The sequence below is a fragment of the Populus euphratica genome, unplaced genomic scaffold, assembly GCF_000495115.2.
Source record: "Populus euphratica unplaced genomic scaffold, PopEup_1.0 scaffold64.1, whole genome shotgun sequence".
NCBI classification, from domain to species: Eukaryota; Viridiplantae; Streptophyta; class Magnoliopsida; order Malpighiales; family Salicaceae; genus Populus; species Populus euphratica.
Genome location: NW_011499923.1, coordinates 824682 through 849144, shown reverse-complemented (window position 1 = coordinate 849144; position 24463 = coordinate 824682). Strand labels below are relative to the sequence as shown.

The 24463-nt window shown below is 32.3% G+C and overlaps 4 protein-coding genes and 1 long non-coding RNA gene across 8 annotated transcripts; 1 reads left to right on the top strand and 4 right to left on the bottom strand.

Annotated features, from left to right (window-relative positions):
- The first annotated feature begins 233 nt into the window (after window positions 1-233).
- LOC105135400 (probable prefoldin subunit 4) lies at window positions 234-2716 on the top strand. Of its 2 annotated transcripts, none has more exons than XM_011040259.1 (3): window positions 234-380; window positions 504-596; window positions 2278-2716. In XM_011040259.1, exons 1-3 carry the CDS (start codon window positions 372-374, stop codon window positions 2536-2538), a joined length of 363 nt encoding a protein of 120 aa, XP_011038561.1. In that variant the 5' UTR covers window positions 234-371; the 3' UTR covers window positions 2539-2716. The 2 variants fall into 2 exon arrangements, with proteins under 2 accessions (XP_011038561.1, XP_011038560.1); XM_011040258.1 differs by having other exon boundaries at window positions 236-380; window positions 486-596.
- Window positions 2717-4264: 1548 nt separating this feature from the next.
- Window positions 4265-6420, bottom strand: LOC105135399 (uncharacterized). Its single transcript, XR_844174.1, has 3 exons — window positions 6216-6420; window positions 5386-5512; window positions 4265-4751 (listed from the first exon to the last, which is right to left on the bottom strand). It is a non-coding gene; the product is annotated as an uncharacterized LOC105135399 (long non-coding RNA).
- A 559-nt stretch (window positions 6421-6979) lies between these two features.
- On the bottom strand, window positions 6980-8287 carry LOC105135398 (PRA1 family protein E-like). Its single transcript, XM_011040257.1, has one exon. The coding sequence runs from the start codon at window positions 8016-8018 to the stop codon at window positions 7371-7373; it is 648 nt and encodes a 215-aa protein (XP_011038559.1). The 5' UTR covers window positions 8019-8287; the 3' UTR covers window positions 6980-7370.
- Window positions 8288-9243: 956 nt separating this feature from the next.
- Window positions 9244-17215, bottom strand: LOC105135397 (ankyrin-1-like). Of its 3 annotated transcripts, none has more exons than XM_011040255.1 (14): window positions 16980-17215; window positions 16727-16789; window positions 16399-16569; window positions 15428-15559; window positions 15105-15244; window positions 14573-14659; window positions 14203-14328; window positions 13624-13773; window positions 13138-13209; window positions 11746-11847; window positions 10624-10794; window positions 10459-10538; window positions 9681-9773; window positions 9244-9544 (listed from the first exon to the last, which is right to left on the bottom strand). In XM_011040255.1, exons 1-13 carry the CDS (start codon window positions 16999-17001, stop codon window positions 9719-9721), a joined length of 1371 nt encoding a protein of 456 aa, XP_011038557.1. In that variant the 5' UTR covers window positions 17002-17215; the 3' UTR covers window positions 9244-9544; window positions 9681-9718. The 3 variants fall into 3 exon arrangements, with proteins under 3 accessions (XP_011038557.1, XP_011038558.1, XP_011038556.1); XM_011040256.1 differs by having other exon boundaries at window positions 9244-9537; XM_011040254.1 differs by having other exon boundaries at window positions 9244-9773.
- A 6459-nt stretch (window positions 17216-23674) lies between these two features.
- Window positions 23675-24463, bottom strand: LOC105135429 (uncharacterized). Its single transcript, XM_011040291.1, has 2 exons — window positions 23953-24463; window positions 23675-23754 (listed from the first exon to the last, which is right to left on the bottom strand). The coding sequence occupies exons 1-2, from the start codon at window positions 24461-24463 to the stop codon at window positions 23675-23677; spliced, it is 591 nt and encodes a 196-aa protein (XP_011038593.1).

The window sequence follows — 24463 nt, the reverse complement described above, 5'->3', positions numbered from 1 at the left end:
ATTTCAAAGATAGGTTAATTATTTTTCCCCTAAAGTGTCCTCCATTCCTTTGGAAATTGTCCAATCTCCCCAACTAAAAACAAGACAAAATCCCCTGTAACAAGGGTAATTCAGACATTTAAAGAAGAATTGAATGTAGACTGTGGTCAAGGGACTAACACGTTATTTTCAAAACTACAAGTACTAGATTGTAACTTTTGTAAACATAAAGGGACTAATTAAATAATTTACTCAAGAACCATTAATGATAGACAATCTTTAATGCTGGAAACTCTTCAGTGTGTTGTTTGCAATTGCTGAGAGGTTGAAGTGAGCGCATCAAACCTTGGTCGGTCGGTCTGTCTACTTGGAAGCTTTCTCAAAGTCAAAACATGCAGCAGGTAATCAATAGAAAACCCTCCTACAAACAACTCCATTATTACTATTGTTATTATCTTTTTATGGTTTAATAATTAAATAAATAACAATGAGGTGAATGGTGAAAGGGTGGTGGATCTGACAAGGAGGTGACTTGGGAGGATCAGCAGAACATCAACAAATTTGGCAGATTAAACAACAGATTGCACGAGCTTGAAGACGAAATTAAGATTGCCAAGGTACCATCTTTTTGTGTATTTATATGCCTTTGATTTCACTCTTATTAACGTTTAGCATTTATGTGGAGATGGTTTTTCTGAATTTGTAACAAGGGCAGCTTTGATTTTGTGTTTTATTTGATGGGTTTGTTCTATCATCTTTTTTGGGTTAGTTTTTTATGTTTTGAATAAGAGGTTAATATTTTTACTGAGTATTATTGGTAGATAAAAAAGAGAAAATAAAAAGATTGTTGCACTTATTGATCAGAGTGTGCAGCAACTGGAGTTTGCGTTTAAAAGGCTAAATGTGATTGATTTGAATATGAACTGGAAATTCAATTTTCTGTCTTAGTGTTTGTACGTTTAAGGGTATGTTGGTTTGGTGCAGTAGGAGGGCTTAAGCAAATGTAGGGTCAAAAAATTCCAGTGCTTGCAAGCTAAAGTGAGCTAATTGAGCTTATGTTGAATGTTAAAGATTGTTGAGGTTGCCTCGTATATCTTGAAATGGACGATCTTGAATATGTTAATTTGAGTGAAGATTGCATTAAGTTACTGGGTTTGTTTTTGCCTATGCTTTAAATGGGAACTGAAGTTAAGACTAAGCCTGTGAAAGATTTTGAGGAATTACATCTTCTTGCTGATCTGGAGCAAAGCTTGAGTGGATCGGTTTGTCGTAGGGTCCAAATATTGTGGTCACAGGCAAGTTGTTGCGCATGTCAATGGACCATATTCATAGAAAATTAAGATAGTGCAGGCATACTCTTGGTCTCCCATGCCAAAACTAAGGTAGTGAAACTCTAAAGTGAATTCTAATTTCCCTCTCTGTTTCCTAGTTTGATTTAGAATTGAGAATGGAAAGGAAGGAGACATGGAATAATTTTTTATTTTATTTTTCTGAATGCAAAAGATTTCGATCCCAATTTTTTGCATGTGGCAGCAAGTTATTCATATTGACCTTGTGGGTTCCAGCTAGCCTAGATGGTAAATTCACTTCATAAAATTCAATATCCAAATTAAGAATGCATTTTCTATGTTAAGATCTTACTTTTACTTCTTCCACCTTTGTTACTGGTTGCTTTCACGAAATTCTTGCTCCTCTCCCCTACATTTTTCTTTCTTATTTGCCCCTAGTTTCCTCCATCAGAGTTAAACATAACATGCTGTTATCATATTTAAGACTCGCTGAACTCCACAAACTCCTTTTCAAATTTCCATTTTGGTTGTTCAAATACTTTACCACCCAGGTCCATCCAGTCGGAGATGCTTTGTGCATAGTGTTCCCTTCACAGACATTTTTGTCCTAAACCTGTCTCGACTTAATTATACATAAACAAAAGCGCAAGGATTACCATAATTTTATGTGGACAGTTTGTCACATTGCCAGTACTAGCGCAACAGCACAGCGTAATAGCCATCTTTTGCAAATGGCAGCAAGTTATTCATATTGGCCTCGTGGATTTCAGTAGCCTAGACAGTAAATTCACTTGACTTTGTCTTTGAAGACCTGAAATTGAATCCCATCCAAACTGGGATGCGAGGGATGAAAGGGATGAAAGGATGCATCTTGTTGTGTAACCTATCTCTTGGACCTAATATGCCCCACCCATTCTATAAATGCATATAGGGATGCGTAATTTTGTTTTTAATCCTGTTCTCTACCGTGCTGAGTTTTTTCACTTATGCAATAGCTCCTTTTCTTCAGGAAACCAATGATAATCTGGAGGATGCAAGCAACGAGTTAATTCTTACTGATGAGGAGGTGGTTCGGTTCCAAATTGGAGAAGTCTTTGCTCATGTTCCAAGGGATGAGGTTGAGACCAGGATAGAGCAGATGAAAGAGGTGACTAGTAAGAACATGGAAACACTTGATGAAGAGAAAGAGTCCGTGGTTGCACAGATGGCCAAGTTAAAGAAGATTTTGTATGGAAAGTTTGGGGACTCCATTAACTTAGAGGAGAATTAGTGAGGTAGGTTTTTGTTTTATTCCACAGAAGCTGTCTTGCTGATTTGCCATTTTATTCATGGAAAAAGTCTCTTGCTTATCGTTGAAATATCAGGGAATCGACTTCTTCAAATGGTAATTGGATATTTTAGATTGTTGTCCAAGCTTCATGAATATAGATGGTCTCTGTCTCTTAGTCCGAGGTGTATCTGCTATGAAGTGAACTGTTCTCTTCAAATTTTGATATTTTCTGTCTCATTTGTTATGAAAGCTGGTTTTCTTCTGCTAGTTGTCGAGTTGCTTAAAAGTACGGTTTTATGTATATATATCTTTTAATGAATAAAAGTCGTAGAAGCCCCACCAAAATTAAAATTCAAGTTTCCGTCTAGCAACAAACTATTGACAATGGACTTGCTAGGCAATCAGAAGGCCATTGCAGAATTTTCCTTTACAATTGCTTGATGTATGTCAAAGATCAAATCACATATATGATTGAAAAAAAATAAAATAGAAATGCTGATTAAGCAAATCGGACTGTTTAATCATAAGCATCCGGCGTTTTCTTCCAATTCAAGTTAACCATTGGGGATCACTTGATACAACTCTGTAGCCTTCATTTGTGTATAGTTTACGAGCATCCACATCATCTTCATATGCCCTAAGTGCATGATATTCAAAACCCCATCGATGGGAGAGCATGTCACATGCTTTTAGCAAGGCGCTTCCTATTTTCTCTATTTTCTGCCCCTGATTGTTTGTCATTCAGCCTCAACATAGTGTTTCAGGACAGAAGAAAAATTGTTTGTTACATAGCCTTAACATGATGATGTTTCAGGTTACTTTCAATTAGTGTTCCATGATAGAAGAGATAGATATATAAGAGATATAAACGTGGTTAGCTAACAAGATAGAAACGGAGACAAAATAATATGCATGTTTTCAAAATAATTTTAAAGTGATTTTTAATACTTTTAAAACATAAAGTATAGAGAGGCATGTGTTCTTTGTCATCATGGTCTGTCTCTTTTATATCGAGACAGTAGTCAAACATTATTATACATTCGGCAAAGCATGAATGGACGGTGACTATCATTGCCATAACATGAAAATAATTTGTCGAAGGTTAAGATTTATTATATGATTTGAGTTTTACAACATGAAAAGACTATTTCGGAAATATAAAAGTATTCATATGCATGTAAGGTGCTACATGATAACTTCATCTCTTAATGATATGACATTCACAATGCCCACCATCTGCCTTTTAAATTCAAAAGATTCAGCTACATGCTCAGTGATGCAGGCAGACAGAAGCTAACAAGGACAACAATAACACAAAAACATACGTTATAAAGCTAAGACCCATCGTCTAATGATTTTGTTGGGTGACTTAGGTTATATGGTGTTTTTCCTCTAAATATTATTATTATGCCCTCGTTTATTATTCTAATCTACCTAGAAATTTCTACTAATAGCCTTAGCAGCCTATTGCTTCTCTACTACCAAGTCCCTCTGATATGCCTTTGAAATTATTCATAGAGACTGAAGACAATGTACATCTCGGATGGACTGCTGTAAACCACTTGGATACCTTGTCACAAACTACCCTTTTATTTTTATCAAATCATTCCAGGCTATTAACTTGTAGGAATCAATAATGTAATCATAGATAGACTTACGTTCTTGTTTCGGCATGTGAAACCTTTGGCATAAGGTTTAGAAATAGCTGAAAAAAGGAAGTGCCCCCTTATCTTCTTTTTATCATCTTGACCTAATCATTGGTTTTTGGCTTTCCTTGCCTCTTTTGCATCTTCTTTAATTGTTCCCACTAGAAGATAACCGACTATTTAGTATGATTGTGATTATCTTAACTCATGTTTACTCAAAACCTCATTGTACTAAAAAATTCATCTCAACTTTGTTCAACTAGTCTATGAATTCCTCTGTCTGCAAACTTCCAACAAACTCAGGAATCTTGACAAGAACATTATAATCCCTAAATCTGATCTCTTCTAGCTTGAGATGTTGACTTTTTTTATTTTCAGTACTACTCAATGACCAATGATCACACTCTTGGTTTTGGTTTTAGCCTAATAAGTCCATCTCTTTTAACCTGCAGGTCAACTCTATGATTTGCATTTGCATGTCCTGAATGTTGAGCACCTGGACATTTCTCGTCTAAATAGAAGCCTTCTTATCCCCTCATTGACCACACCCCGCTCCATAATCTTTGCCTGCCATGGTTGTAGCAGCACATATCAAGCAAATAAATATTCATGAGATTACAACACACATCAAGCAATAAATCTAGAATTGTTGAGCTCTTATACTAATTGATGCGGGTATAAGTTAATAAAGACAACAACATAGAAAATATAGAAAAATATACAAGGTTCAATGAACAAAAAGAATTGCATATCTTAAATTCACAATTTTACTATTTGAAAATAATTATAATGAAATCTATCTCCTTAAATGTTTACAAAACCTTTAAATAAGCTACATAACCCTACCTCTACTAGAAAAATAACTTAAGATCCTAAAACACAAAGGAAATTAAAATGGAATCCAAAATAAAATAATAAATCCAAAAAAAGTTAGGAAAATAAAAAAATTGACCTCAATAACAATTTATAAGCCTAATTCTGAGATATCTGATTATTTAATAAGTAAAAAAGAAACTTTTTATAGAATCATGTGAAAGAATTTAAACTCAATTCAACAATTGAATTTTTTATTGTCATAGTTTTAAGATATTAATTCAGTCTGGCATAACTAGATTTTCTTTTAATCTTAAACTTGCCTCATTGATTTATACAAAAACTTAGTAAGTCATTCATATAATTTGTCAAAATCTTAGATCCTTACCTTAATGTTTGCAACCTTCAATTTCTACAAGCACGACTACATCACTCGGTCACCAAACACCCATCTGGTTGATGTTAAATAATCATCATGCTTTCAAGTGATCAATTAGCCAAAGCACCAATTTGACCTATAAAAAGATTATTAATTCTTTTAACCACTTGGAAGGCTTAACTGGTTTAACGTGCTAAAAATAGAGTTCACGTTCACGAGACTGTAGATCTTTACTTAATAATCATGTCTCATCATCATAGATTTATACATGTTCCTTAAAATTATATCAATTCTTGATGGTCCGTGGTTCTCTCTCTGCCCCGGTCTCCCCTCGTGTTTTTATTGCTAAGGTAATTATAAGCAAATATTATAATATTTTGAGCTTACAGTGGAATTCTATACTGTTGCGTAAGCTAACTTTTAAACGCTACAGGTTTTGATCAAACCTTTTCCTTTTCTTAAAATTTCCGTTATTAAACAAGGACCACCGTTTGTTGTTCTTTTATTTTATGATTGCTTTACTAAAGCTTGTTAGTGTTTATAGTTCATAATCTCCTAAAGTGATGAATTGTGTATATATATATATTTTATTTTACTAGACACTAACAGATCTCACATGTCGTGAGACATGCATAAAGTAGCAGGTTTGTCTCTTTTGATAGAATCTCTAATTTCTATTATTTTTCCTCTGTTCTGGATTGTGAGAGAACCGAAATAAAATTTATTAACAAATTTAATAGGTTTCCAGTTTTTCTGGTTTTTCATGACAAAAAAACCTACCATGGTCGAACCAAACTGGTCCCTAGTAGTCATGATAATTACAAAGGATAAGGAAGAACCTTGAAGAATTCGATGAAAAGGTCATCAAAGAGGGCCTTCGGTGTGTGGAATGCTTCCACTAGAATTTGAGCTCCTCCCCTCATCTCATCACGATTCCAAGCTAACCTTCATTAAACTTTTGAGAGATTTTATTTTAGCTTTTTCCTATTGAAGTTCTTGATGCCAATCATCAATATTTCTGTATATATTAGAGGAAGCCAAGGTATCCTTCCAAACTAGTTTTTATCAAAAAAACAACAGCAGAAAAGCTGATCCCTCAATTTAGCTATTTAAGTGGCGGGAAATGCAATAAGGATACACATATTTAACTCCTCCTAACTTACCTATCCTTGGCAGATAACCTCACAGGGATAGCAAGCAAACGCATAGAACTGCCATGGAATCATATATATGCTTTGTTCTTTAAGTTATTAAAGGTTGGACATGTGATAGAAGAGGAATAGGACAAAAGGGAAGCAAATTGGCTTCCCCTCTTTCTAAGCTTAATAAAAGCATTAAAACCAGGCATTATGAGTGCTGCATTACAAACTGCGGGGATGCTAGTGTACCAAAGCAAGAAAAGATAGAGTGAAGACCTGATCGTGCTACTTAAACAGTCTATCATCCACTCATCATCAACCATTACTTTACTTGAGCTTCGACTACGAGCTGGTTTAATGATTTTGAGCATAAGCCGCCACAATCAGATATGTCAAGTCCATGATAACCATTCTTCAGTATAATACCAACAGGAGACGAGAATTTTTTAAGTTGGTTAATCATCTTGATGATTCACTTTGTGCCTAAAGAAAACACGAGTTTCCATTAACAGTCAACTGAAACAGACAAATTAGTAATCACGCTTGAATTGCTACAGTAAAGCTGGTTACCAAAGGAAAAATTCCCCAAGAAAGACACAAAAATCACCTCCTTGCAACTGCTGCCAACCGACACGTTCCCAATTCGATCTTAACATTCTTATGGCCTTCCCTCATAGCATCACAAAAATAGAAGCTGCAAGTTACAACAAACCAAAAATCCAAACTACCAAATCCAAGTCACCATTCCCCAATTCCACCGTCAGCAACAAACTCCATCGTCATCTTGGGCATGGGCATAAAACCTCGATTCAAATCTCCTAAAAACAATGAGATTCCACCAATACAAGCTTCAAATCAAACAATGAGATTCCGAGTACAACCCGTTTTGGGTTGCAAAGGCCGACTGCCAGCTACTGAAAGCAACCCACCTTCAACAGCACTTTCCTCATCAAGAAACAAATCCTCGGTGCCCCTAAACGCAGCATGAACTCCAACAACAACCACCCCAATAATCAAAGCAATCAAAACATTCAAACCCACATCAGTATACGCCAATGCCACTATAGTAACCAATCCAAGAACACACAAAACAACTCTATCATCAAAACTCCTATTAAACAGCACAACCGGGCCATCACGCTCGAAATAAAGAAACAACCACGCGACAAATACCCCGATAAACACAATAATAGAAATTGGATGCCACAAAAGACTTAAAAACAGGATTGCAAGAAATATCATTGCATAATTTACGCGAAAGTAATTGACGTTGTATTTGATCCGTGAAATGGATTCATCATAAGTGTAAGGGCGAATGAAAGATGAGAACTTTATAAGTTCTTGCCAAGGACGGCGCGTTGCAATGAGGGTTTGAGTTGTGGTGGTGGCGCGTGAGATGAATGTCAGGGTCGTTGGTGATCGTAGGGGTTGTGTGGTGGTTGTTGTGGTTGTGCTGATGGTGGTGGGGATGGTGCCATAACCTGCTTGTGGTTTTAGTGACATTTAAATGGAGGGTTTTTGTTTGGATCGGATTGAAAGAAAGTTTGAGACTTTATGAGTTCAATCAAAGGTTGGTTTTGATTTGGAGAGAGAAAGATGAGACCTTTATGGTAAATTAATTTTTACCTAAGAACAACAAAATCTTTTTCGGTATAGGTTCTCTCTGGGATTCTGGATTTTTTTTTTGAAGAAGAAGACCAGAGAAAAATTGGAGAGAAACTGTGCCAGGGAAGAGGAATCTCATGTTCAAAAAGATGGCTTCTTTCTTTTTATTTGCTCACAGTTGCCAGCCAAAAATTAGCTTCGTTTAAGGACCAAGCTTAACCCACCATTTAAACATGGACTCCATAATCTGTGGAAATTGATATGCTACTTCTTCGATTACCATTTAATTTTCGATTTAGTCATTACTATTTAAACTTCCAATTCTATCTAGAATTATAAGATAAAGAATAGTTCTTGACTAGATTGATGTATCATATGCTGTGGATTAATTTTTTTCTAATGTAAAAAAAAATGTCTAAACGTTCATGGTTTTTTAAATAAGAAAAAAATATAAAATTCAGGTATTGATTAGGATGAAATCAATAATTTTAATTAATTTAATAATATAATTAAAAAATAAATAAATATTTGTTAATATTATAAGAAGATTTCTTCTAAATACCTTTAAAATATCTCAACAATTTTATTTGATAATAAAATAAAAATAAAATAATCTTATAAAAAATAAATTAAAACTTAATTATTAGTAAATTAAATATTAAAAAATAAAAAAAATATTTGATTCAATTTAACATATTAAATATTAAATTTGTTTTTTAATTATAAACCATAATAACTCATAACTTGAAATATAAAATTAAAATAACTACATAAAAAAATCAAGAAGTTTAAGGATAAAAAGATAAAACTAAAAAAAAAATTAATTTACAAAAAAAAAAACCTAAAGTTAAAATAAACTATCTTTGAAATCATTACTGGGGTAATAAACCGAGATTACTCCAAAGCTTTTAAATCTATTCAAAAGCTTCATACAAATACATTTAACAAGTTCTAACAAGAACATATAGAATCACACATGTACTTTCTTGCACAATTTATTCTTTTTATATTTTTCTCTCTTACATTTTACTATCTCAAGCATAAAAAAATCCCTCCCTTCAACAGAAAACCTACTTTGCAAGGAGAACCAGGTAAGCTCACACTTCACAACCAAAACTGCTCGTAAAAAACCCAATCCAATTCTGAAGTTTTCACAACTTCATCTGTTGATAAGCTGGGTGATGAATTACATAATTACGTGCAAGAAAGAGAATATGATTTTATTTTTATTTTTATTTTTTGAAATCAACGGAAGAAGAAAACTATCTTCAAAAGAAAGGGTAAAAGAAAATTCTAATATTGTTGATTTTCAACTAGAAAACTCGTACAATTATAACGAAAAAACCTATCAAGTCACATGGGATTCATAGCAAAACAGGAAAAGAACTCAACATGCTAAATTTATGTCAAGTACTATCTTGTATTGAGATACCATTTCTACTTTCTTCTCCTTTTCCTTTCTCCCCCACGAGGATTTAATACAACTAATTCGATTTTGCAGCTTCTTCCAGAATAGGAAGGAATGAGAAAAACCAGCAAAGCTTTCATAGACAACTTTCAGTCCCTCATCTCAGTCTGATGTATTTGCCATAGACACGTCATGGTTTTCCCTGATCTGTGCCATGAAACTTTCTCCCAGCATCAACTGCTTCCCTGAAAGAAGAGGCGAGTTGCATGGTTACAAATAAATTTATCCTAAAGATGGCATAGAAAAAGAATTAGCAATGAGTTCTGAACGTGCACACTAGGCTAAACATGTGTCATGAAATATAGCCTGTTAAAAGGACAGAAGTCAACGTAATCTATCTGGTGTGCTCATGCAATGAGGGAAAAACTCATTTATTGCTTCTATGGGTTCTGAAAGTTCTGCAAAGGTGCTCCAAAGTACCGAAATGCAATGCAGCACAAAACAAGATTAAGTCTAGTGTAGAATGTGGAGACTGTTGCAAAATAACCAGATATGAGATTAACTACAATCAAAAAATAAAAAATCTCCAAGTAGAAAAATAAAATAAACTTGTAGAGATACCATTTGATTCACAACCAGAAATGCTTGTATTCTATGTTCATTATACAAATTCATCCCTCCACTCCTCACCAATCACACAAAGGAGTTATTTTCAAATTTCAATTGGCCTTACATCGTTCTTTTTTTTCTTCCTTATACAGTTTTTGCCAGGTAATTTGCATATCTGTAAGTTCCAGAGTTAACATGCTCGGTTAAGAATTCAGAATCCATATGCTGATATACTAGCATATCTTGACTTACATGGAAAGAGAACAGAAGTTTAAAGGGTCAGAGAAGCAAAAATTTGTAACGTAATTTTTTATCACATACCTAAAGGATTTCACAAGCTCCTTATTTTCAGGGTCAAGCTTCACACCCTCATAAAAGGAATTTGCTGCTTCATCAAACCTCTGCAAGTACAAGGCAATCAAGAAATGCTAGACAATGTAAATCAGTACAGCACCCATGGAAAAAAGAAAAGAAAAAAAGGCATGCCTGCAACAAGCGCAGAGCTGCGCCTTCCCGATACCAAGCTTTTGGCCAATCAGGTTTTAGCTCTCTGCAGGCCTTTGCATCAGCTAATGCTTGGTCAGGTTGCCCTAATCGTATCCAACACAGGCTTCTATTTGAAAGCACAGCAGCATTTGTGGGATCCAGATCAATTGCCTGCAAATGCAACATCAACCTTCTATTCAGTCAAGATCCAGAAAGCTACTCAATAATGATGGTCAGTCAGTCAACTAAGAATTCTTCAATGTTGTGTATACAACATTAATAATAAAGTATCAGAAAGCAACCACAAGCACCTAGAAAGGAACATTTGCATGTGTATTTCTAGATCTTCTGGCATTCCATCTAAGGCTTGACTACTTTAAAACAAAATTTGCTCCATTAAATATCCCATCTTGACATATAACCCCTTTCACAAACAATTCAACTAATTTCCATATTAAAGGGAAACACAAATTTAGATTTTAACACCTAATTCTTTAGACAATCATGACTCATGTAGGGTGTCCAAAGATCCAATGTATGAAATGAGTTCCGATAAAAATTCAAAATAGGATTAGACTATCTATCCATATATATCAGGATAATTCTCCAATCTGTCCTTGAATCCCTAATTGATTCAATTTTATCCTTGAATATAAGCTAAGTTTCTAATAAATCCCTTCAGTAAGATTTTTAGGCTAAAGCACAGGAAAAAGTCACGTGATTTGCACATGAAAAACTTCAGTTTGTCTAGCTGGGAAGGGCATTTTAAGAGTAAAAATAGCTGTATGCACATCACATGACTAATTCCAGTAGTCTGGCCTGGAAATCTTGTCAAAAGGATAGATTAGAAACTTAACGTATATTCTAGGACAATTGACTCAACTGAAGATACAAGGATAGATTGGAGAATTACCTTATTAATAAGGACAGATTGAGTCCTTAACCCTTCAAAATATTTAGTAACAGGACAAAAGTCATTAAAAAGCTAGTTTCCAAATGCCAAATAGCATGTTATTTGAAAAAACTAATTTCATGCATAAGGACTGAACACTCTATTAAAAGAACAAGAAAAAGAATAAAAACTCTAAACCTCTGAAATAGGATACAGAACAAATGACATACTTGTGCATAATCATTCACTGCTGTAAGATATTCGTTTCGTTTGAAAGCATCATCTCCTCTTGATTTTGCTTCAGCAGCTCTCTCCTTTGCTTCAGGTGACACCTGAAAAAGTTGTTGGAACATTTATTATGGTGAGAAACACACTGAAATATAATTCCAACCAAATTTCTTGAGTTGTGGGATCACTTTGCCTTGGCATAAAAGACAACCCATGATGCAAGGTACATTTCCAAGTGAATTGCCATAAACTCCTAAAAACTTCATGAATGCTAGTGTAATGCCATTCAATTCAGGTATGGAAACCAACCAATTTTGGGGTAGATTGGTCTGTTCATGTTATAACAGTAAGATTATGGATTTGATTTTAGTTGAGGTTGGCTCTTGGGATAATGCTTCATGTTGCCTGGCAACCCAACCCTGTAACTAATTGACAGGCTCAGTTCAATGATCAGGTTGGGATTGAGACATAAAAAACGTATATCTATCTATAATGTGTATGTATTCTTCCCTTCTTCATTAAAGCTGCATAAATGCAATAAACAGGTTAGGAGGTTGCAAGATCTAATTTCCCTATGTTCCAATTGGTTATCAAAATGCAAAAGATTACAGGATAAGGAGGGAGCCAAATCAATCTGAACTGCTTCGGTTCAAATCTGGGTTGGGTTTTTGGAGTTAATAAGTCATCCCAGTCTGAAAAGTGACAGTTCTGATACAACCCACTTGGTTTCAGACCCATTCATAACAAATACATAAATCTTAAATAGCATTAGCTGCACTGAGCAAGCTTCAAAATGCTAAAGATAAGTGGAGCAAAGAGCCAAATCAATCTGAACAGCTGCAGGTCAATTCTGGGGAGGATTTTTGGAGTTAATAAGGTCAGCTTAGCTCTGAACGTGACAGTTCTGATCCAACCAATTTGGTATGAGGCCTATATATAACTAGTACATAAATCTTAAATAGCAGTGCTGAGCAAGCTACAGAAGGTCTGCAATTAGCATGATTTCTTGCATGTGGTTGAAGGTTCCATGATTTCTTACTTCAAAATAAGAATAAACAGAATGGCCAAAGCCATGAACACAATTGAAGCATTTGAACCAACAAACAAAACAAATCCACTTTATCACGTGCGATAACCAACTGCCATCATTAGAAACAACTTTTATGATTGACTGCAAAATTGACAAGTAAATCAAAACTGAATTCTTAAAAACATAATTGCACCCAATGAGAGGAAGTTACACATAAGTGATAATAGTAAGCTATTCAGTAAAACTATGGCAAGGAAGAAGGATCCATTGTCAAGGAATAAACTCAAAAAGCATCATGACAAAAAAATCACAACAAAAGCAACATGTAACCAGCAAGAAAATTAAATTATAGCATAAGCAGAACCTCAGGCAGATCTCTTTTAAGTGTTTCTGTGTCCCCTGAAGCGTCAACTTCCTTCACTTTCTGTGTTTCTTCCTACAAAGAATTTCCAACCCAATCAAAGGGAAATTAACACTAGGAAACTGCCAAGAATAAAATAAAAATAGCTGTGTGAGTAGAATAACAATATCTGGTCAAGTTAGCCTGTTATCAGGTCATTATTTCTCTCTATTCAGTGAAAATATCTTCATAGCAATAGATGATGTGATTTCTTGTGAAAATAAAGCATTCACAACCAAGAGCTCATTCATTAATAGTACAACAGATCCTCATGTGAGTATGTATGGATGTTCACAAACTTCGACCCCTCAATAAGACAGAAAACTTAAATTAGTAATTGTTAAATAGTGATAGCAGACGGAGCACATGTATTTGTGGCTTTAGCAACAAATAGGAAAGTTTATCAATTCGCATAAAATTCATAACCATATCTTTTGAGGATCACAATACCACTTTGTTAGCTTCAGACTGCATGTGTTCAAGAATTCCATCGACAGTCCACTTAGAGATGCTCTTAACTTTTGTTGTCAAAGGGAAAAGAATCTCAACAGCAGCATGGTTACCTCTTGCAGCTGCAACCTGTATTGGTTTCTGACCATCCTATGATGCAAAGAAAATTCATAATCATTCCAAGTTAAAATAAAGGTGAAAAATAATTCCACGAAAGGAAGCACCATTTACATTTTTCTTTTTCTTTTTCAAATGAATTACATTTACCATGAAATTGCAACATTAAGAACTTCGGAAATTTCCATGGGAAAAAAACAAACTTTAACAATGTTTGATAAGATAGAAATCCTAGGGAGTAGGAGAAAACTCTAAATTCATGAAGACAAATCAGGTATTGCTACCCTTCTGCCCCAAAGCCAACCATAAGAAAGTATTGAAAATCAAAATAAATAAAAATATATTCATCAAAAAGATATTTCCTGAACCCCAACATGTAGAAGCATAGAGACAAACAACAAATAACACTATAAAGAAAGCTACAGTAATCCCTCAAGTAACTGAATGTAGTAGTAGCCTTACCTCATCAGTGACATTAGGATCAGCTCCAGCTTCCAACAAACAGTTCAAAATTTCTGGGCTTCCAATATCAGCAGCAATGTGCAGCGGAGTTGCTCCTCCAGAAGCAACATTCACATCTGCACCAGCCTGCACAGAAGAAATCACAAAAGTCGTGCTATAAAATGGCGTTAAGCTATAAGCATGTAAGCATAACAAGTAGGATTAAAGATGCTTCTACACCAATGGGTGTGATCTCCTAAACAATATTCCCACGCTTTGGTCTACAGAAAAATCCATTCACTTTATAAATTGCTATAAAACCAGTGATACAACCAACAAGCTCAAAAAATTTGATAGCCATATACAAAATAGTTAATGATTTAGGAGATACCTGAACCAACAACTCTAGGCATGCTAATGAACCAGCTGCTACAGCTGATAATAATGGAGTTACACCATCTTCTGTTTCAGCATTAGGCTGCAAAAGAATATCAAAAGATAAAAATAACACTACTCAAAAACAATCTAGCCACACATCATTGAGAAACATAAGAGCATGTCCTGAATCAGAAAATATTTAAACAGACTTGTGGAAGTTCTGGAACATAGCAAATAACCTGTTGGAGAAATCTATACATGAGAATACCAAAAATGCGATAATTGTTATCCAAAGACTTGGATATCACAGGGATGACTTCTTTACACGGTTATACATGATCTATATAGTTTTTCAAGTGTCACTACATGATATGTGTTCAGCTTGGATTGTCACATCTGCCAAATTTAAAATGGCTTCTCTCACTACATGCAATTCATGGCTGTAACTCACTCCTTTTGTCTCTCTCTTGTTTGCTTTTACAATTAGTGACAGATTTAACTGATAATGAATAACATTAATACAGTGAGAAAAGGGGGGAAATTACATTCGCATGGTGCTCCAGCAACACTTTCAAAGCATCCTGTTGGCCATGCCCAGCAGCCCAGATTAAAGGAGTACCAGCATCACTTTGTGAATCAACCTCAGCACCCTTAGAAAGTAAACACTCCATCAATTCATTATTTCCTGCAAACAAAAGCATGCAATCCAATAAAGAAAAAATCTCAACAGAAGAAGCAGGTGGAATGAATCTAGGAGTAAAACTGATTTCTCTGCATTAAGCATTACAGTGCAAATCATCAGAAAGATCAAGCAGGAAACATTACCATGCAGAAGCGCAAGACTTGCCCTGTTAAACCCCAAACATACCTATCCCTGCAGAGTGGTGCAAGGCTGTGGCCCCTAAATCACTTGGCATAACAGGATTGGCACCCTGATCAAGAAGATATTTAGCAGTGGCAGTATGTCCTTGCCGAGCAGCATGAATAATAGGAGTCTCACCTGCATATGGTACAATTTCCTTGAGATGATCTATGTATCAATAACTGCAAAAGACAAATGCATGTCATCTAAATTTCTGAAAAATACTGTTTTGAGATGCAAACATAAATGTGAATCATAAGAACATGATTTCGCTTAAGTTTTCTAAACAAGCAGATTGAAAGGAGGAAGTTGTCAACTTTTGTGCATGCCCCAGTTTATTTTCACATACATTAATTCTGTCCCTGATGGCTGATACCTATGGTGCTCTTCTTGCATGGATCTCGTTCAGGTGTCCAATCACAGGGGGTTTAATTCTAACAGCACTTTTCAAGACCTAATTCCATTCATAGCTTTACTATGTTCAAAAATGATGGGGTAAAACTAGTAAAGCTTTGAAAATTTGTTCATGTAATACATCTAATATGCATAAACAATACAACCGAGAGAATTACCTACACCAAGTACCCAATCTAACAGCCAAGTTGCCAACTCACCATGTTCCATAATCTAAACTGTAAGGAAGACCCACCAACAATGATACCCATTTGAAACTAATAGACCAGGATCAGGATATTTAAGAGTTCTTATGAATTTTCTTCTAGCAACAGGATAGTCTAAAACTTGTCCCTGCAAAGTTGATATCTAAAAACAATGACACGATTTCTCATATTGCTCAATTACATGGCCAGTCAAACCAAAAGCTGGTCTACTTAATGCGTGTTAGTCAGTCTTTGTTCATCTCAGTAAAACGGTGCCCAGGCAACTTAATTAAATAGAATGAAGGGATTCTCAAGAATAATAAGGAAAGGGTATTCTCAAAACTATGAGTAGGGACAGTGTGGATATAAGAAAAATACCATCTTCATCTTTCGTATCAACATCAAGCTTCAACTCCTCAATCAAATACTTGCAAACCTCAGTCTGTCCTTCTCTTGCCGCAAAATGAAGTGCTCCTCGTTTATTAGCATCCTTTATATCTGCCACAGTATTCGACATTCCGTTCCCTTCATCAAGCTGTGAAGCTATACCTGTTTAAACAAACATCAATCATCAAAATTAAACATTAAAAGAAAAAAACAATAGATCCCATATAACCAGAATACCAATACATAATGACCTACTCCACCAAAAGGCAATGGAAGCCGGGAAAAAAAAAAGGAAAGAAAAGAAAAGTAAAGAACTTACTTTTAAGAAGATCAAGATTCCCTACACAAGCAGCAGTAAGAAAATGCTGAACTTTCTGCCTCGCTGCAATCACTCAGGACCGAAGATAAACAAATTCAAGAACTTGCATATAGGCGAAACGAGAACCTCTAAAAAAGATATTGCTGAACTCTCTAAAATGAAATGAACTTTGTATAAAAGTTTGCATCTTTATAGCTAATTATGTTACAATAAACACACAAACACTGATGAGAGAGAGATAGAGAGAGGTAACCTGCAAGGGCTTCAGAAGCCATCGTGAGTTTCACAGATAAATGGTTTCAAAACCCACAAACAATTTTATCTTTTTTTCGATAGTCGGTTTTTATCAATTATTAAGGAACTGGGTTTTCCGGGCTCGGTCTGAAAGAACAGAAACAGAATACTAAGCGGGTCTGCTGCACAACGCAAGGACAGTAAGCGCTTCGTCCCTGTAACGTTTCCCCGTTTATGCTTCCAGAGGGAAAAGGCAAAGATAGTGAAGAACGGAGTAGGGTTTAAAACTAAGGTCCTCTAATCTTCATTCATATCCAAAAACGATACCTAAACCATATAGATTTTCAATGCAAATCCCTCTACTTTGTCCGCCAGGGGCCCCAACACGAAAAAACAATATTTAATCTAGCCCCTAATGTATTGTTTCGTAATCAATTGAATTCCAAACCATTTGATTATTTGAGTCTTGCCTCAGACATTATCTTGTTGGCAGAAAAAAAAAATATCATCCTATTTATCCTTTTTTTTTTTAACTCTTAAAATTAAATTTAATTTCAATATATCATCCTATTTATCCTTCTTTTTTTTTAAACTCTTAAAATTAAATTAAATTTCAATAATTAAATCAATTTTTTAATTTAAAATCTTTTTAAGGGTATTTATTTAAAGTCCAAATGGAATTCAATTGTTAAAAAATAACCAAAAGCAAATTAGAAGGGGAGACCCTCTGATTTGCAACGGTAATTCCTATTAAAATTGACATTAAAAATATTATTTGAAAAATACTCTTAACACAAACTTTATTTTTTACAAAAACCTTTCACTATTTATTTCCTTCTTTTTCTAACCCGGTAGTCTTTTCTACCTCTTTCTTTCATAATTCCTCTTTTTTCTTATTCTTTTTCTTTTTCTTTTTTTGTTGCCTACTTTTGCCTTAGGATTTTAGCAAAGTTTTGCCAACTTTTGCCTTAGGATTTTAGCAAAGTTTCTTTGTGATCATTTTAGTTTGGAGAATAAATATTTTTAGTTCAAGACTTTATTATGTTCATGCTCTGTTCTTTGATTTAAGAAAGAAGAGAAAAAAATCATTGAAGAGAGAGAGAGAAAGTTATAGGGTGGCCTCATTTTATCCAAAAAAAAATCATTATTCATATTGATAAGTTCCTTTTGATAAGTAAATCAAGACTTGAAAAATTGTTTGGATTCTATCTTAATAAACAATGTGTCCTCATGTTTGTTTTAATGAAAAAGCTAGGCAAACAATGTCTCATCCGCACAATCTTAAAGAAAAAAGGAGGCAAAGTCATGTAAGCTTTTATATGTATATTATATATATATATATATATATATATATATATATCCTTTCACACAAAAAAAATATATGCAATTTAAAAAAAAAATTAAAAACATATTTAAATATTATTTTATTTGACATCTTTTATTTTTTTATTATGTTCTTTGTTGAAATGAAAGAAATATTTTTTATATTAGAAGTTTTTTTGTGCAACTCATCATTGTTTTTTTTATTTGATTTCTTTGTTATGAGTGTCAATATTTGCTATCAAAAATAATATATATATATATATATATATAAATCATTTAGTTGATGAACAATGTTAAGAGTTTAACATCTTAATTTAACTTAGTCTAATCATGTTAAAATATCAATATTTTAATATTAAAAAATATAGCATGTTAATTATTATTTTTTAAATAGATCATGTTTTGATTAGTCATTCAACCCATTTTTGGATTGAGTATCTTTATATGTGCTTGTTTCTCAGCATAATGACTTGTCTACAATAGAAACTATTTATAGTAATTTTTTGTATATAAATCTCAAACTATTTTATTAATTGTATGTATTACATTTTGAGTTCATGATCAAATTTATCTTGTTTGCTAGAATAGTGCACTTGTAACTCTAGGATATTTTTTATTTATGTTAATTTTTTTGTTTTCTGATATAATATATAGTATAATGGAAATCTAGTTCAAGCTTTATTTGAAAGCCAAAATTCATTTGAAAAAATCTCACTATTAACAAAACTAAATGAGAAGGGAAATTTAATATTCTCATCCTCACAAAGCTTTATTTTTTTTCAATCTTATCATTTAATATTATTATTGTCTCAAGTCTTAATTTTCATAAATTAACCCGGGTTATTTTTATCTTTTTTTAATTCTTTTTCAATTTCATTCTTTAATATCTAGTTTGTTTAAAGTTAGACTTCATAATTATTTTTATGATTTGCTTTTTATAAAGTTATCTCAGTCTCTTTACTTTATTCACAGGTTTGGAAGGTTAACTCGGGTTGACTTGGATCTTTTTCTTTTTGATTGATATTTTTTCAATTTTATTTTCAAGATTGAGTTGAACAGAAATTAAGTTTTATATTTTTTTTATTTGTTCTCAATGAAGTTATCTTAATCATATGACTCGGGTTGCGATTTTGGTGGGTTAATTAGATTTGCTTAATTTTTTTGGTTTTTAAAATATTTTTTTATTAATTTCATCTTTTAAAATTAGGTTGATTGAAAATTGATTTTCATACTTTATTTTGATTTGCTTTATAAAGGGTTATCATTATCTAATGACCTAAGTAATAAAATTTGACAGATTAATCTGGGTTAATTCTAATCAATTTAATATATTTTCATCTCAATATTAAAAAACAAAAGATGTCTTGATATTTTTTAGTCAAATTGTATTTTTAATAATCATTCAAGTTTAATTTTGGACCCGTCAAGTTAACCACATCACATTGGGTCACCTCTCATATAATTTGTTTTCTTACTAAAAATATATCACAACACCTAAATTTTCTTTTTTACGTGAAAAAAATTGATCTAAAGGCAACATATTACAAACCAATGATTTAATAAAAATTCTAATAGTTCACATTGTTAACAATTAACAATAAAACACTAATAATTCACATTATTAACAAATTATAATATTAAAAAAATAAAAAAAATGACAGTGCTTTACTATTCATTCATTATTCACCAATAAAAAAATTACAATTTTAATCACAGATTTAAAAAAAAAATGACTGGTCTTTGGAATATTTATTAGATGGCATTTTTGAAGCTTTTGATTCGTCATAGGGGTTTTTATTTATTGGTGTTTTGAAATTTTTGGATTGGTATTTTGAATTTTTTTTTTTGTTGCTATAGTTTATGTTTATATTTTGATCTTGTTTTCATAACATTTACATTTAACTGTCAAAATTAACAATTAATAATTACCCATCAACAATTAATTAAGAAAAAAATTTAATATTCATTTAATGGAATTTAATTTTTTTGGATTGGTTTAGAGGGTTTTTATTAAATGGCTTTTCTTGATTGGTTTCAGAGGGGTTTTACGAGTTGTTATTTAGAAAGTTTTGAATTGATTTTGGAGTTTTTAATTATTTATTATAGTTTGCATTTATATTTTAGTCTCTGTTGAGAGATGAGAGAATCCATGAATTCCTTTTTAATCTATAAAAATTAATGTAATTGTAAAATACTTAGTTTTTTTTTATAATTATTTGAAAGTCAAGTGTCTACCTAGTTTAGGCTTGAATGATCTCGGCTTTCTAGGCCATGCCAATTTTCTTTATATTTAAAATTATAAGTTTGATTTTTTTTAAATAAATGATTAAACAAGGTTTTAAAACACACACATTATTTCCATACTTTTCAATTATAATAAAGATTAGAGCAATTTGATGCTAATGTTTAAATGTTTTATGGGAAAAAAAATATTTTTTTCAATATATTATTTTTGGTGAAATACTATATTAAGGGGTTGAAACCTTGACATTTGATTATTTAAGAAAATTTACATCATGATCCTTAGGTTCTTCTATATAAAATCTTTTGTTATTATCTTATATATCATTATATATCATTGACCCTTTTAGATAAAAAGAATCCGTAAACTTTTTGTAATTCCTTTTTTATAATTGTCACTAGTTTTTTTTTTTTGAATATACCAATATCTATTTTTGTCCATTCTTTGAAGCTTTTCAAGAGTTTTCAACTACATTACTAAATACAAGCAATTAAAATAAGAAATTAAGAAGTGATTTATGATATTTTTACTTTCTATAATCACTACTAATATTAAAAATTCTTTTTTAAAACAAAAAAATTATAAAATTTCTATTCATGCCTATATTTTTTTGATTTACTTTTACCTTATGTATAATCCAAATATAAAATAATAAAACTATCAAATTGAAATTATTTTACAAGAGATCATTGGTTATAGTATTATTGTTTTTTTTAAATGAAAAGACTTGTACTTTTTTTTAATTGAAACAATTATTTATGTTCATTGACTCTTTTTATATTCACTACTAATATTAAAAAGACTTTTTTAAAACAAAAAACCTATAAAATTTATATTCATGCCTATACTTTGCAATTTATTTTTACCATAAGTATAACTCAAATATAAAATAATAAAACTATTAAATTGTACAAGATATTAGTGGTTATAGTATCATTGACTTTTTTTTAAATGAAAAGACTTGTATTTTTTTTAATTGAAACAATTATTTATGATGCAAGAAAGAAAGAATAGAGCGCACCATCTTATTTTTTAAAAAAAAACAAAGACACAAAACTTTTTTATGAAAATATGATACGAATAATATTGTTTTAATTTTCAAGTATGTTTATAATTTTCTAGCTACTAACAATGGAAAAAATGCATAGAAAATTAAGAAAGAAAATATTAAATATATAATTGAATTATATATTTAAAAAAATTATTTTTTTAATATCAAACAAGAACTTATGAATCTATAAGAAAATATAAAAAAATACTTTCTACTTTTTTCATCAAAAGTGAATTTATTGGTAATTTTTAATAATAAAAAATGAAGAGATATAACAACAAGCACGCCTTTTATTTATTTTTATATATTTATTTATAATTTTTCTCGTTAATAATATTTAATGTGCATTAAAAGATATGATATTTGATTCAAATTTCATTCTAGGAATTCAAATTCTTGATTTTTTATTATCTTATAATTAGGTTTAACAATTTTATTCGACCGGATACACATGCAATAAAAATACTAGTTCTATGAATAGATGTGAAGGCAATGTTGCAGGTGAGATTAGATAGAATTTTCTTTTAAAAAAATATTATGTAAAAATCTAAAAAGCATGGGAGTTTAACTGTAGAGTGACATTATTCACCCACACATAAAATATTACAGATCCATTATTTATTTTTTTATAATTTATTTTGTTACTTAAAATTTAATTTTGAGAATTTAATCCTATTTAAAAGCCAAATACTTTTGATTTTTTATTCAAGAGTGGAATTGGAAGACCAAGGATCATAATGAAAAAGATATCAAACATGAGTGGTATGCTAGAAATTTTAAGAAAAATGCATTTTGGTTTTCACATTTTAAAAATAACACAAATTATATAATTTTGACACCTCAATATTTGTCTAATTTAATTGTGATGCAAAAATTTATTTTTTTGTTATCTTTAGTCTTTGGTTGAGAGAGAAGAGAAAGATCGTCGATTCTAGCAACAGAGAGAGAAAAATATCGTTGATATCAATTTAGGCCATCAAAAGTATCGATATTTGTGTTAAATGATTTTATTTGATGAGAAGAATTCATATTAGGTATTTTTCTTTTAACTTTAAGATTCGTAAAAAAAAAGAAAAAGATCTAAGCTTGAGTTGATTTTTTATTTCAAGTTGATTTTGTTTTTTAGAATGATATTTTAGTTTTTTTAAGACCATAAATAAATACATCATGATTTCTAAGATGTTTTTTAATTATTTTGGGTTAAAAATAGGTTACAAATAAGATTTTAGATAAAAAAAACTTTAAATCTTAATTTTCTAACTATCATAGTTGCTGGAACTTAAGTAAACCTTAATTTTCTAGCTATCATGATGCTGGAAATTGAGCAACACTATATAATATATTATCTGATTTTTTTCCACTGCTTTTATACACAATTTTTTTTTTTAACAAGAAATCGAGAATAGCTGGAGAAAATGTGACATTCACCCCATTATTTAAGAATGAAAAATGTTATATGTAAAACAAAACAAAAAACTAAATATTTGAGTTCTGATTTAAATATTAAAATTTATTACTTTATCCATTGTTCTAACCGTATACAATCTCCTGTAACAATCCTAACTCTCTTTAATGAAATTCATTTAATTTTCTGAGCTTGAAATTCTTATTGATGGTGGAAGAACACATATCACTCAATGAACAATCTAAAAAAATATCAAGGTATGTAGAACTAATTATATGATTAAAGGTAATGCGACAAAAGACATTACCTTCAATGGGGATTTCGACATAAAAAAAAAAGGGCAAAAAGAGGCCAAATAATACTAGAATGAAATTTGCAATAACTCATGGAAACTCTGGTAAAAAAAAAAAGAAGAAAAATAAAAAAAAAAGACAAATGCATCAATTTCTAACCAAGTTATCAAGAGCCAATGGCAACTTCTACTCCATTGACCTTGTAAATATTGACCCCATAACGCCTCCTCGTGTTTTCGTTGGCCTCTATAATGGTAGTAAATTCTATCAAGACCCTAATGAAAATTTAAGCCAGCCCCTCTCTCTCTCTCTCTCCTCTCTCTCTCTGGATTTATGTCTTCGTCTGATCTAGCTCTTTTATATATATATCTCTCACTGTACAATCTATCCCACACTTTGATCAATAAGACTGCCTGACCGAACAAGCTACAGCTTGTGCCCAGTGCCTTAACTTAGTCTTAACTTGCTTTGGATCATCACCTGCATGCAGAGAATTGGAAAAATCCGAGTTAATATAATTCTGAACTCAAATATAAGAAGGGAATCTTTCTTTGTTTTGAATCAAGTATATGAAATTAAAAGTTATATGTCAGGAGAAGGCTTATTCAAATATTAAAAAGCCAACAATGTCAAGTACTAATTAACAACATGCAATGTAGTCGTGGAGACTTTCTTTACCTGGGCTGCATATCTTCCAATCTGGATCGCCCTTAGGGCTTCCAAACGAAGATGAACGTGTGCCCATTGCTGATGATGATGGTGATTCTCCACTATGAGGTGTGGACACGGGGCTTGGCGATAGTTGCCGGTTAACGGCAAAATAAAGATCCAGTGCTGGTATCGTATTGGTCAATTGTTGCCCTTCTTCCTCTTTAAATCCAAATCCAAGCTCTATGCACCCTTTGAGCTCATTCAAGTCTTCATCTGTCAGGTCATCAGGATCTAGCAGCTTGTTTTTTCTCCCCTCCTGCATTAGTATCTGGCGGCGACGTCTCTCCCATGCTCTGTCACGTCGAGTTTCGCACATTGAAAGTTGCTTGGACAGGCGTTTCTTGTTCTTCCATATCAGGGGCGCCAATGGCATGCGCTCCAAATCTTCAGAATCTGAGGAGTTCAATGATGGTAATGACGACGACGAAGACGATAACAATGTCTGGTTTTTAGCCTTAATCTCATTGCCGTTGATCAT

Coding starts and splice junctions, on each gene's coding strand:
- LOC105135400 (XM_011040258.1), top strand. Junction 597..2,277: donor ACGAAATTAAGATTGCCAAG/GTACCATCTTTT, acceptor CCTTTTCTTCAG/GAAACCAATGATAATCTGGA.
- LOC105135398 (XM_011040257.1), bottom strand. CDS start 8,018: ATGTCACTAAAACCACAAGCAGGTTATGGCACCATCCCCACCACCATC.
- LOC105135397 (XM_011040254.1), bottom strand. CDS start 17,001: ATGGCTTCTGAAGCCCTTGCAG. Junction 15,560..16,398: donor TGATACGAAAGATGAAGATG/GTATTTTTCTTA, acceptor TACCATATGCAG/GTGAGACTCCTATTATTCAT. Junction 15,245..15,427: donor GCACCACTCTGCAGGGATAG/GTATGTTTGGGG, acceptor TTTTGTTTGCAG/GAAATAATGAATTGATGGAG.
- LOC105135429 (XM_011040291.1), bottom strand. CDS start 24,463: ATGATCAACGGCAATGAGATTAAGGCTAAAAACCAGACATTGTTATCG. Junction 23,755..23,952: donor TTGGAAGATATGCAGCCCAG/GTAAAGAAAGTC, acceptor CTCTGCATGCAG/GTGATGATCCAAAGCAAGTT.